Genomic DNA, 12,772 nt, shown 5'->3' on the forward strand with positions numbered 1-12,772 from the left:
TAGCCCATTAAAACAATCACACAAGTAAAACTGCTGAAAAAGCTCTCAGTACAGAATTGAAAATATTTCCAGTAGCTTCTGCACAGAAAATATTTCAGGGTGAATTCACTGCCCTTGGTGAATATGTAAATGAGGAATAAGAAAAGAGAAAGAACGGAAGCCAACCTTTTTGAGCACTAGCAAAGTGTATTATGGGTCAAAAATTTCAACGGCAATGTCTTTTCAAATCTCTTCCTTGATTCTACTAGAACTCTTCTAAAAACGTCTGCTTGAAGAATTACAACAAAGACTTTTTTGGTAGAATATTTACAATGACTTCCTCGCTCAAAAAGACACAGTACCCTTTTTACATTTTTAAGTTAATCTGATAGAACTGAAATAAATTAAAATATTCTAAAATATGTTCCAATTTCATAAATTGTGAGCTTATCCAGCACCTCTCTCTGCACTGAACTCAGGATGATGGTTACGTAAAAAGAAAAAGAATCAAATGTTTAAATGAGGTATACAAGAAAAAATTGTCTTTTAATAGGATCAAGTGTATTTTTGCTCATTTTAAGATTTCAGTCCACAAATACCTTCACGAATTTTTTTCTGTAGCCCCTACCCATTACTTGGTTAGAACACAGAAAAAAATGTTAGTGCAACAAACTGGAGGAATTGTAATTGTGGTAACAGGTATTAAGAGATTCCCCAAATCTGAGTCAGACGGCAACAACTCCCCTTTGACTCTCCCAGCTTTCTTCCTCCTAGACATACAGACACAACTGAAGTATGAGAGATCAGATGCATTATTGGTGACCCTTTAAAAACTGTATACAAGCCATTATGGCTGCCCTGCTTTTCTGCCTGTCACACATTAACTTGTACCTCCCTTCACTCTCCCTTGTTCACAAAGCATCATATATCTGAGTAACCATATGCATTAAACTTTTAAGTCCTGTTTCCCCCTATTTAAATGTGTGGGACTACATACTGAAACAGAGACACACTGCCAGGACGGTAGAGGTTTTTTTAAAGCATCCATTGATACGTAATATGAAAAAAACCCAAGTAAATAATTGTATTTCTAACAAATAGCATGTACTAAAGACAGGCAGAAGGAAAGAATATTACCAAGAAGGATTCATGAGAGTGACTTCTTAACTGATTCACTTGGTTCTACTTATTCTGTTGTGCCTACTTATGAGCTTCTCTTGTGTCATGCCAACCAAAGGCTTCAATCACCTTGTCAGAGACATTTAACTTAAAATCACACAAGTGGCTCCATGGACATCAGATCAGTCACACGAATAAAAGCTAAGTAGAAACATGTGGTGTTTTCTGAACTAAAGTCTAAAGCTGGGCTATAGCTGCAGTTTTCCTCTGGTTATAGAGAGCAGCACACTTTATGGTATGAAAAGAGAGTATTTTAAAAATTCCCCATGAGAGTAAAAAAAAAAAAAAAAAAAGGGGGAGAAAAACACAAAAACACTTGTTTAAGGGCAGGATGGAAACTGCTCACAAGGAAAGGAACTTAAAAGAGGTATTGAATGCCTACATGCTGCACTAGCAACTGGGAAGGAAAAGGAGCACTATTACAACCAGCACACTTGCAACAGACTCCTCACACCTGCCAGTGGTACAAACGCACACACTGACACAGGTACCTCCCTTCTTAGTAACAGTGTTCAAAAAAACCCTTATTCCTTGGCTCCGTGGGAAAAAAATACAGAGGCACATAAGAACTGCAGATAAATTTTTTTCAGCTAGGTGCATATCTTGTCTTCTAAGTGCTCATTTCTGGGAAAACACCTGAACACACACTTGAAAAATGCACACATATGATTTCACACTGGTATTTTTGACTAAAATGCATGAGGATACACACAGCTGAGAGTAATAGAGAAGACCTAAAATAAAATTTGAATTAAAGGATTAGCATAGCAACTCAGAAAGTAATTCCAGTTTGTCCACGTACATTCTTCTATTCTTCACAAAGCCATCCCCTCCTTCCACTGCCTCTTCAAACTCAAAAGATTCAGAGCAGAATTATTTTGGGTAGCAAGGATCACATGACATAGAAACTATACCTGAAGGAGATCACTCCTTCAAAAAAATCAATGGTATTGCTCAGTGGAATACCACAAAATATTTCATAAAAAACGGCAATGAAAAAACCTAAAAACCAAAAAACCCCCAGCCAATCAAACAACAACAACAACAAAAAAACCCCACCAAAAACTCAATGCCCCTCTATTCAGAAAAACTAAAATTTTAAGCATTATAAGAGATTCTCTTGGAACACACTGCCAAATTTGATGATTTTTTGTAGTTCAGACTTTGCCTCACTGATATCCTCAACATCAACTTCAGGCTTACCCCTCAGAATATAAAGCTCAGCAAAATTACAGGTCAGAGAAAAAAAATTAAACACCTCACATACCAAATGCAAAGTCCTGTTCAAAAACCTTTAAATTACATAGGGTGACTATTTTCACTGTGTAACCAAAACCTCTGGAACAAATGCCCTATCGTGCCAGTTATATTGCAGAAGGCTGGTAAGAGCCCTGCACAGCTCACAACACAGTTTACAGAAAACCCCTAACATCCAGAATGTGACATTAGCACTACCCAGACTGAAGAGTTAGAAGTCATGTCTTTCACTTGAGTTTCAAAACCAGTTTCCTCATGCGAAGTTCCTGGTGTTACTGTCAACTTGCATGCCCTTTGCCCTCCTCTTCCCCACATTTACCTTTCTTCTGAGCCCGGAACATTTCCAGCTGTTTCTGCTGCTGCCTCCTTAGTGTATTAACAATAGCTATTGCTAGCCTCAGTGCTTCTCGTGGGTATCCATGAGATCGTAATGCATCCACCCTCGCACAGGCTGTAGGAACGTGTTCTATAACAGAAAAAATAATTGAAGAATAGCAGTGCTTCCATAACTGCCACGGCCTGTTTTGCTAGGTTACTCAAAAGGGCTTTTTTGTTTAAATTTTTTTCTGTTTTGTTTTTAAAACTATGCAAGAGAGACTTAAAGGACTACTTCTGAGCCAACATTTCAAGGGAGCCTCTGTTCTTTTTGCCAGGTTTTTCATCCATCTCTCCACCACCTCCCCCCTCAAAATAATGCCACAGAAAATGAACAAAGCACCAAGTCATGGAAACATCTTTCCGGTTTAGCCACTTACCATGCCAGAGGGGCCACCCCTGAGAGTCAAAGAGCAAGTTTTCAGTGTCGTCATGGTAACAGTAGTTGGTGTATAGGTCACTGCTGATAATGTGCTGTAAGTGGCTGTCCTGCCAGTGCAGATCGCATGCCTCAATGGCTCGAGTGAACACTGTCCGATGTGGCCTGTTCGATGAATCTGTCATTTTCACAGGTTCAGAAAGCTGCATCAGCTTTTTACTCATTCATACTTGAATCATTTACAGTATTCCTGTCTTTTACCTATTCACCAACCCCCAGCTGATGGCAGTCTGCCTTGCCCCCTCTCCACCAAGCAGCCTGCAGATGACATTTCACATCCTATTATTACCCAAGAGCTCAGACGAAGTGTGTGCCATTCATCTTGCACTCAGAAAGCCATCTAGAAACCAGCATGGCTGATGGTAGACAGGACTTTACACAGAGAACTGCTAGAGGTGAAGGACATTCAACACCAAGTACAAACTCCCTTAAAATAAGCTAGAAACTCTATGGCGCTCAAGCATCCCCAGTGTCCCTCCTTAGATCCAGATTAGTCAGAATGAAGGAGGGATAAACTGCATAAAAGATTTGATTTTTAGTTTTTCTTTTTGAAAAGTGACATTAACTTTGAGCACTTGTATAACTTTGTTGGTCATGAACATATACAAATACTATTGATAAACTGAGGTACTGAAGCCATGGGAGTGACATAATCCTCACTGGACATCTTCCTATGGCAAAATTTCTCTATTGACATGGCACTACATCTATCAATGTTCAGAAGCCATGTCAGAGTTATCAATACCCTGCACAGGTTGGTCTGAACATCATGAGCAAGAAGAATACCTCTGTAAGGAGTCATTTGCTGAAAGAACTTATCTCCCTGGCTACCTGTGAAATTTAATAATGAATCAAGATTTTTCCTTCAGAGGTAATCTTCCAAGAAAAAGAAACAACAAAAAACCCAACTAAGTGCAGATCTAACCCCTACCAAGAAATTTAATTTTTACTTTATTGCAATTATATGCAATATGTATCATTACTGATGGTTTGAGGATTATGAGCAGTTTTACCTGCATAAATACCCCACATTTTGCCTAGTTATTAGCAAAGTAGTCATCTTTGTTTGAAGAGGACTGTACAAAGCTTCTGTCAGATTTGATAATCACATTTTATATTAGAAAGCATGACATCAAATACAAAAAGACACCTCCTCCAAGACGGCAGCATTACAGCTGCACCCTCCACAGACCTCGTAATGCAGACAGCACGTCCCACAGCCAGAGATGCTTTAGTTTCTCAAATACAAGTTTAATGCAGTTTAAACAGATCTCTCTTTAAATAGCTATCAAGGCTTTGTAACTGCAAGCAAAATGAAAACCCCAATACCAGAAGGAATACTAGGTTACAGTCAAGCAAAGAAACAACAGGCTTTTATATACTTCAAGGACATCCAATTCTTATGCAACAATATTTAGAAACACTCAGTGAAGGGTTAGAAGACCTAACGAAACACAAAACACTTGCTCTGAAAATGTTAGAGCCACAGTACAATTAAAAACCACCTATTTGTTCTTCTGCAAAGACAGTATTAGTAAAACTGATTTTGGCTGGTCGGTCCTCAACAAGAAGGTTACTTTTCCCAGCAAAGAGTGCTGAATTCTGCAAGGCTAGAGTATGTAAGAGAGAGGTTATGTTGTACGTTGCATGTACAGTCAATGTACATGGTTTAGGCTCACCTTGGTTAGCATTTGCACCCTGAGGCAAAGCATTGGTTAAATTGGGCAACTCGTTTCCATGGTTTCCATCTTCCCAGGGACAAACATCCACACTGTTCCATTTTTTCAGCTGTTTTAGCCAACTGGACTTCTGCTCCAACTTGCAGTGGGGATTTAAGACTATACACATCCACAGAGCACCTGATTTTAAAAAAATTTCTACATTATATTTTCTATTAAAAATGCAGCAGCCAGTGACTAATTGCAAACTTCTACAGCATATACTTTTTCTCCACTCAAAGGCTACACTGCTTGCTTCCCAGCTACACTTAACACCACACAGATTGAATTCCTGACACAGGCGGTTGGGGCTGGCGTGGCCAATCTGAAGCAGCTGAAAGATGGTACCAAGCCAGCCTTCTCAATTAAAAGGCATCAGTAGGTCTTTTGTATTAGAAATCCAGAGTTCCCAATGAATGCCTCATCAGACAGGAACATCAGTCAAAGGCAAAGAAAAATTCACATCAAGTTACAGAAGTTACATTAACCAAGTTTTCCTTCTAATTCTTGTATCAGAAGTGAATGTTGTTTCGTATTAATGAGAACTATGCATCTTTCAGCTTTGCATTACAGGAACCAAAGAAGTACATTAGTAACACATGCATTTTGTAAACATAATACTTTCACACTCAGAACCCATTAGAAATACTCATGTAACTCATTCCCAAACACATTTGGGTCTCAGATAACCAGTAAACACTAGTTTTGTGCAGTATGACGAGAATAAGACATTTTTACGGCAATTACTTCAGTAATTTGGTTACTCTAGAAAATTTGTTTTATATTCTCTGCTTAGGGAGTCCTAAGGGGAAAGCTAATTTGTGTTGACACATTACACATACCATCACTTTGGAAATTGCTCCCTGAGACTATATATATAGCACAGCAGGCACAAATGCATCTGAGAGTCTAGTGGCAATTTTCAAATGCAAAGGTTTTTCTCTAAATCAGCTGTCCCTGCACCAGCTTGAACTTTGACAGAAGCACAAAGGCATCTGCAAGTACTGTTTAGCAACAGTTCATTTGCTTATTAAGAATGTGCCTTATACACTAAAAGAGATGGCAAGAATATGCTTAGGCTATGCAATGTTCATGACAGGCTGGAAAAAAAAAAAAGAATAAAAATCCAGCTGGTTCTTCTAGAATAATAGAAGTCTCACATTCTAGGATTCCTTTGCCAACTAAAAATGCAAAATGGATACCCAGAGCACAGGGCATTATTAAAATGCCCTGGGGTATATCACCGTGTCCCGCAGCTGTAGGGAGGAGGAGAGAAGATCTAGCAGGCAGGAATTGTGCAGCAAGATTGATTTATTTAATTATTTTACAAACTCTTTTATAGACTTTTTTCTTCATAGTCTAATTGGACAAAGGATCAGCCACCTCTTGGGGGTTTGCTAGCAGCATTTTTGTATCCACAGGGCATCACATCACATTAATTCCTAAAGTAACTCAGGCATGCCACAGCACAAGAGCCAGTGGAAACACAGCACGATTCTTAAGGTTAAGCCTCCTGCTACTCAAGACTGACATGTTAGGGGAAGTAGTATCAAAAACATCTGAAAACCAAAACAAAATATTGTATGTTACTATTCAGAACACCAGAGAGACACTGAACTACTGCAGTTTACTACTGCACAGTAGATAAAGTATAAGTCTTTTGAGTTTGGGGACACATCTGAAACTTGCTATGGGGGTGAGTAAGGCCAATACTCTTTTTAAAAACTTCTCTTAAAATCAAGCCATGTAATTTTGTTTAGACACACTTCCCAGCACACTTCACGCTCCAAAAGGAGTCAAATTACAACTGGTTCTTATTATTAATCATCAATGATTCAGAACTGCCCAAAACAGAATCACTACATTTCTTGCAATCTGCAAAACAAAATGCAAGATGCAGCACATTGGAAAGCCTTGGAGAACAGTAATTGTGGGCTTGCTTATTTATTTTCAAAATCAAGTATCACTTGAGGGCATTACACTGTACATGTCGGCATGTAACAAAAAAGTAAAAAAAACCCAAAAACTAAAACCAAAACCAAAAATCCAACCAAACAAAAAAACCCCAACGTAATACTCTGTAATCAGATTCCCAGTGTTTTCAGACTGAAGCAAAAGCAAAGTGGACTATCTTAACCACATTTGGTAAGTATTTCAATCATCTATGAAAGCAGAACACACTAACTACTGTGTCACACCATGCCCATACAGAGTAAGTGGCCTTTTTTTTTCCACATCTGAGAAACACCACTAGAGGCAAGAGAATTCACCAACCTCCTAAGGAAGCTCCACTACACGTGGTTATCTATGAGGCAGGAGAGGGCAAAGATAACTCAAAGTACCAAAATTCTTTAAAAATATCTGTGGTTTCAAGTGGGAAACTATGTCAAAACTAACTACATTGTTAGCAGTCATTGTCTCGGAAATCCAGGCTATTTTTATGTAAAGAGTAAGTGTATTTCCAATAAACCCCTCACAAACCACTTAAAATTTCACTAGAACCCAACTGCACACTGCTCCCTATGACTTCAGAGAAAACTTTTGCATGCATATCTAAGATCTCAAACAGCTTTGACAGCTGTTGGTTCCCTGCAGGAAGAGGAGTGTGAGACAAACCTCCTCCACCAGATGAAGAAAAGGGAACAGGAAGAGCTCCTGTAGTGCCACAAAGCCTACCATCTGGAAGCAGAATGCATAATGCCAAATGACCCCACACTCCTCAACCTATTTGGATTCCTAGGTGGTTTTGGTCAGTGTAGGTTTTGGTGGAGGTTTGGTTTTTTTTTTTGGTGTGATTTTTTTCCTTCTCCCCTCTCTCCCTCCCTTATCCCAAGTGTGTGCACTTGACTCTCTCCATATTTCTTCCTACTTCTGCTCTCTAAACACCTTCCCCCTCCCCTGACATCTGCTCCATTCTGGCTCTTTCAATTCACTGATTCCTGCCCTGCTCCTCACGCTGAAAAGCCCGAGGAAAATGTTCACTTTTGCCTGGACTTTATCACATGCCAAGTGGCAGAAGCCTGGAGGATATTCTTCTTATTTCACTCTGATGCTGCTCAGTGGAAGCCCTTTGAGCTAGCCCTTAAATGTCAACACCAACCTGAAGGCCTACCCTGCTCTCCAACAAGAGATTCTCTATTTTCCGCCTGATGGCTCCCATACGGGGAAACTGCTGATCATGCTTACCCCCTTTACTACAGATAAGACCTATGGAAGGACAGCTATGTGTAATTTCCAAGAAACGCATTGGGATCAATTTCCAGTTACTTCAGCCTAGAAACTGCTGTTGGCAACAGCTTACACTCCAATGAAGTTACCCAAAATACATTCCTAGCATTCACAGGTTTACATTTTTGATTATATTTAACGATGTCACCAATGCCAACCACAATATGAGCAAAAGTCTCATTAAATAATAACAGTAATTTTAAAAAAAGAGACACCAAAACCCCAGAGAAAGTATTTTGTGTTTATGGACTGCTTTTTCTCTCTAACACGACTCTCCCTCCTTCCTATCTCTTTTTCCCCAGCTATTTTTCCATATTGGTTCTCAGCAGGTTGACAAATCTTGCTTCCACCCCAAACCACATGCTACTAAAACACAACTAAAACTCTCATTTAAATCCCGGGACCCTAACCTATGTCTTTTCAGTACGAAACTCCTCACAGTACAGTGGCAAAACAATCACAAATCAATATACAAGTTTTCCCCAGAAAATAATTGGAAAATATGACATGTTGCAACTGCAATTTGATACTAATTTCACAAGGGAAAGGATATTAGAACTGTCACACTGCAGTGAGGAATTGCCTATTTTGATTCAACATTAATCTCCTGACCCGAAAAAAGGGCAGCTTTGCCAAAACAGACCTTTGGTTCAGACAGACCTCCTTTTGAAAATGTGTTGTTATCATTCATCTTTCTTGTTTGTCACACCACCAAAAAAAAAAAAAAAAAGGAAAATTTTACATGCAGGCTTTCCTTGTACACACAAGGGAACATCAGTACTTTTGTGTTTCTCTGGAGACATCCATACCTTTGAATTTATGGGGTAGATAGGGACAGCAGGCCTTTACATTGATCAGGATTTAAATATGCAAACTGAAAACAATTAAGAGCATTAAGTCACTGTAAAAGTAGATGTAGTGCAGAACAGTAGAATAACCACCCATCCTGCGTATGCATGCATCCATAAAGCTAAAGGACACGCAAGGGATGTGTATAGACTCTCCAAAGAGATTAAGCATCACTCACTTTTCATAAATCGCATTATATTTTACTCTTGCCACACTATATGGGAAGGTGGCAATGGAAACAATTTCAGGGGGGGTCCTAGGACACTGATCAGTACTGAGGACCCAGAATATAGTTCTGTTCATCTGTTTGATTACACTCTGCTTTTCCTATAAGCATCATGGTATCTGTCAGGGCTGCTGTACAGCTGAGCTTGGGGCAGCATTTCCTCATATACAACACCTATGTAATCAACAGCTGAGACTTGGACTTTGCTTTGGAATTTTACATTTCATATACTTTAGACCAAACAGGGCACTTGCAAAATTAAAATATTCAAGAAACGGGTGCTGTAACATTTCTTTGCCCTTTCCATTAATGCACAACTTTATCTTAAAAAATAAGCTATAAGAGTAGCATTTGACCGTTTCGAAGAAAATGGAGCCAGGTAATCAAGATCATTCCCTTTGCACAACAGACAAAACAGCTTCAATACTTGCTGCACACTTGCCACTGTGTCCCACTTGAGACTAACCAATTCTATTACAAAAGCATAATTTTCCAGCACTGAAAGTGCCAGAAGAAAAACAATACTAGCCAACAGAACGTATGAACACTTTGAAGTCGAAGTGTTAGCAAAGGAGTTTAAAGTGGTTTACATCTGTATTTTAAACACATACCCACTTCCACTGGGAGAGCCACTTGTAAACCTCAAAGAAGTACTGTGTGGTGTTTATAGCTTCTGAACGAGAAGGACAAGTGCCTTCAGAACAACTGGCAAAGCCGCTGCCCTTCTCCAGGCATGGAGAGATCTCCACTAAAACAAAGCATAATCAAAAGTCCCACTAGAGACTGCTACAACTAAACAGTGGCTTTTATAGAATAGTAAAGATAGGCAAAGCACTTCAGGACTATTCCCCCTTCAATGAGAACATCAAGGAAAACTACTCTCAGCACTGAGTTGTACCCAAGTTGCAATTTTATTCATAAAAATTCCTTAATGTATTCTGGTTTCTCTGTTCAGCCTTCAGAAAAAAAGGCTTTGAATAGGTGCTGTGTGTCTTGGAGAACAGAACGTTTCATTTTGCTCTAATTCATTCTATTACTGAATTAAACTTTGATGTATTGGTCTTGACAAGTGCTTCATGCTGGTTGTATTCTGTATGATAGTATAATCACTCCCCATGCATTTCACACTAGCTGGGCTGATCAATTCAACAGATTACCTGCAGCCCCAATGGCATGAGGGAATCACTGCCCTTCTGCAGGCTAACCTCCAAGCACGCACTTCAGAAAGTGGAAGTGTAGAACAGAGACAAAATAAAACGCCTAACTCCTTAAGTTTTCCTTTCTTACTGCCTGCTGCTGCTCCAAGGGTTAAAGACACACACGTATTTGGCTGAAACAGGTATTTACATATTGAGATTCTATTCTAAGCTATCAGCAACCACATGCTCTAATCTCTGTGTCACAAAACTCTGCTTTCTCTTTCTACATTTTCAACTTTTTAGCACAATGGAATAAGGAACTAACCACACACTTCTGACATTTTGCATGAGCCTGTTGTTTTGGGTTATGACCTTTTAAATGTTTTAAAAACTCCGGCATCTTTGCAGACACTCTGCCATTCAACCAAAAGGTTTCATATAAGAATGGAATTTGCCTGAAAGGTGCAGTTTACAGTGTGTCAGTCGACTATGATCTCCCCAAGAGAACACTTAAGATCAGCCACATGTTCATTAGATACCCCTCTATGCATCTGTAGTACTCCATAATCTAACCACTGCAGAAAGGCATGGGCTATTAGTCTACAAAGCTAAAGAAAAGTATAAAGAACCTACAAATGAACCTCATTGATTAACTTCCCTCATATTTAGAAAACTATTTAATCATTTGTTTACAATCAATCAACTGAAGGCAAAAGCACTTCTAACTCTAACACAAAGAGTAAAAAATAGTCCTTTATCAACTAGTTGCCAATATTTACAGCTAGGTGGTGAAGACAAAGTATGCTCCTGCCCAAAATATGTATCAGATATTTTACCAATTACTTTAACTAGCAATATACTCTCAGTAGTCACGGTCTACCTTCAGAGACTTCAAGAATTTTCAGAAGAAAAGTTAATGTGACTACTAACTATAAATGCATTAAGCTACTTCTGTACGAATTTATCCTTGAGATGAATTAATTCCTCTCACAGTTAATTTTTTTAGGAAGAGGCAAAACAGGAGATGTTTGTCCATTAAAACAAGCTATTAATAAGAGAGAGGGAAGAAAATACCTCTCCTTTATCCAAAATAAAAAAAAAAAAAAAAAAAAAAAAAAAAAAAGAAAACTCTGTTTTATTTTATAATTACAATTGCCACAACTATGCTCACAGAATGTAAATAATGCACTGTAACTGACCAGAGGAATACATTGATTGTCTAGTCTAAATTCCTTCCTACACTACCGTTTCCCAAGTCACTTTTATGTTCCAGTCCAAACATGACTGCTCAGTTTTTACAAAAACAGCATACTTTAATTACAACTTCTAATACAAGAATCTAGCACAGCACCTGGTTACAGTTTACTGGCTGCCTACCACTATTCAAAATTCTAATGTTATTTCTAGTTTTCTTGTTAAACTTCTGCAGCTCCAGTTACAATTTTCAGCTACCTTTTGTGGGTTTAGAAGAACTGTCTTCCCTATCAAATTTTTAGTCTATGTAATAGGTATCTAAAACTATAAAGGGTTTCCTGTCTTGATTTGACATACCCAAGCAGATTGAAACTCTTGCACCTCTCACTTCCAATTTTTGAGATTTTTTCTCCAGTATTCATTCAAAAGAGAAAAATGGAAAATAGCACAAGGCTAGATGGCTGACCGGCAGGTAGAGCTCGAAGAAATTAGTGAAGATTCAGGAAGTCCGCCCCATGAATCTATCACTTCTCTCTAGCTTGGGTATTTACTAGAAGTGGCATTGGAAAATTAAATGGCAGCCTAATGCTACTGAAGTATGAAAAATAAAGAGTGAGAGAGGTAGGAAAAAATAACACCAAGTAGCAGCTTGGCTTATAGTAAAACTCTGTCCTTAATCAGACATGATTCCACAGTTAGGGCTGCAATGAGTTGTGCACCAGCTTCACCACGCAACACGTTTTAGGACATTTATAAGTAAATCAGTTCAACATCACAGGAATAAAAACAACTGCTTTAATGTGGGTATTTAAAAATATCTGGAGTACTTTCCATCCAACTGAACAGAATGGAAATGCAACTTTCTGTATGGGATTAAAAATATTAAATAAACCCCTCAAGCTATGCTTACATACTGAAGGTAATTACTGTGACCATTATTTCTGCAATCTGATAAATACCACAGGATTATCTCAGTTGGTTAGAGCACGATGCTAATAACAAGGTTGTGGGTTTGATCCCTATATGGGCCATTCACTTATGAGATGGATTCAATCATCCTTCTGGGTCCCTTCCAACTCAGAATATTCTGTGAAATTACCTAAAAAGAAAAATTTACTGTCATACTCTGGCCTCACATACCCCCTCATTTCACATACTATTATGGCAATGTCAGTAATGGAGGAAGAAG

At 38.7% G+C, this 12,772-nt stretch overlaps 1 protein-coding gene across 1 annotated transcript in view; it reads right to left on the reverse strand.

The window, feature by feature from the left end:
• ZSWIM6 (zinc finger SWIM-type containing 6) overlaps positions 1 to 12,772 on the reverse strand; it is a 49,590-nt gene that overhangs the window by 18,806 nt on the left and 18,012 nt on the right. The window contains exons 4-6 of the mRNA XM_017743836.1: positions 4,909 to 5,088; positions 3,171 to 3,347; positions 2,735 to 2,881 (exon numbers count right to left, since the gene is read on the reverse strand). Of these exons, the coding sequence (XP_017599325.1) occupies positions 2,735 to 2,881; positions 3,171 to 3,347; positions 4,909 to 5,088 (504 nt within the window). The remainder of the gene's footprint in view (positions 1 to 2,734; positions 2,882 to 3,170; positions 3,348 to 4,908; positions 5,089 to 12,772) is intronic.

The sequence above is a fragment of the Corvus brachyrhynchos genome, unplaced genomic scaffold, assembly GCF_000691975.1.
Source record: "Corvus brachyrhynchos isolate BGI_N302 unplaced genomic scaffold, ASM69197v1 scaffold310, whole genome shotgun sequence".
In the NCBI taxonomy this organism is placed as follows: domain Eukaryota; kingdom Metazoa; phylum Chordata; class Aves; order Passeriformes; family Corvidae; genus Corvus; species Corvus brachyrhynchos.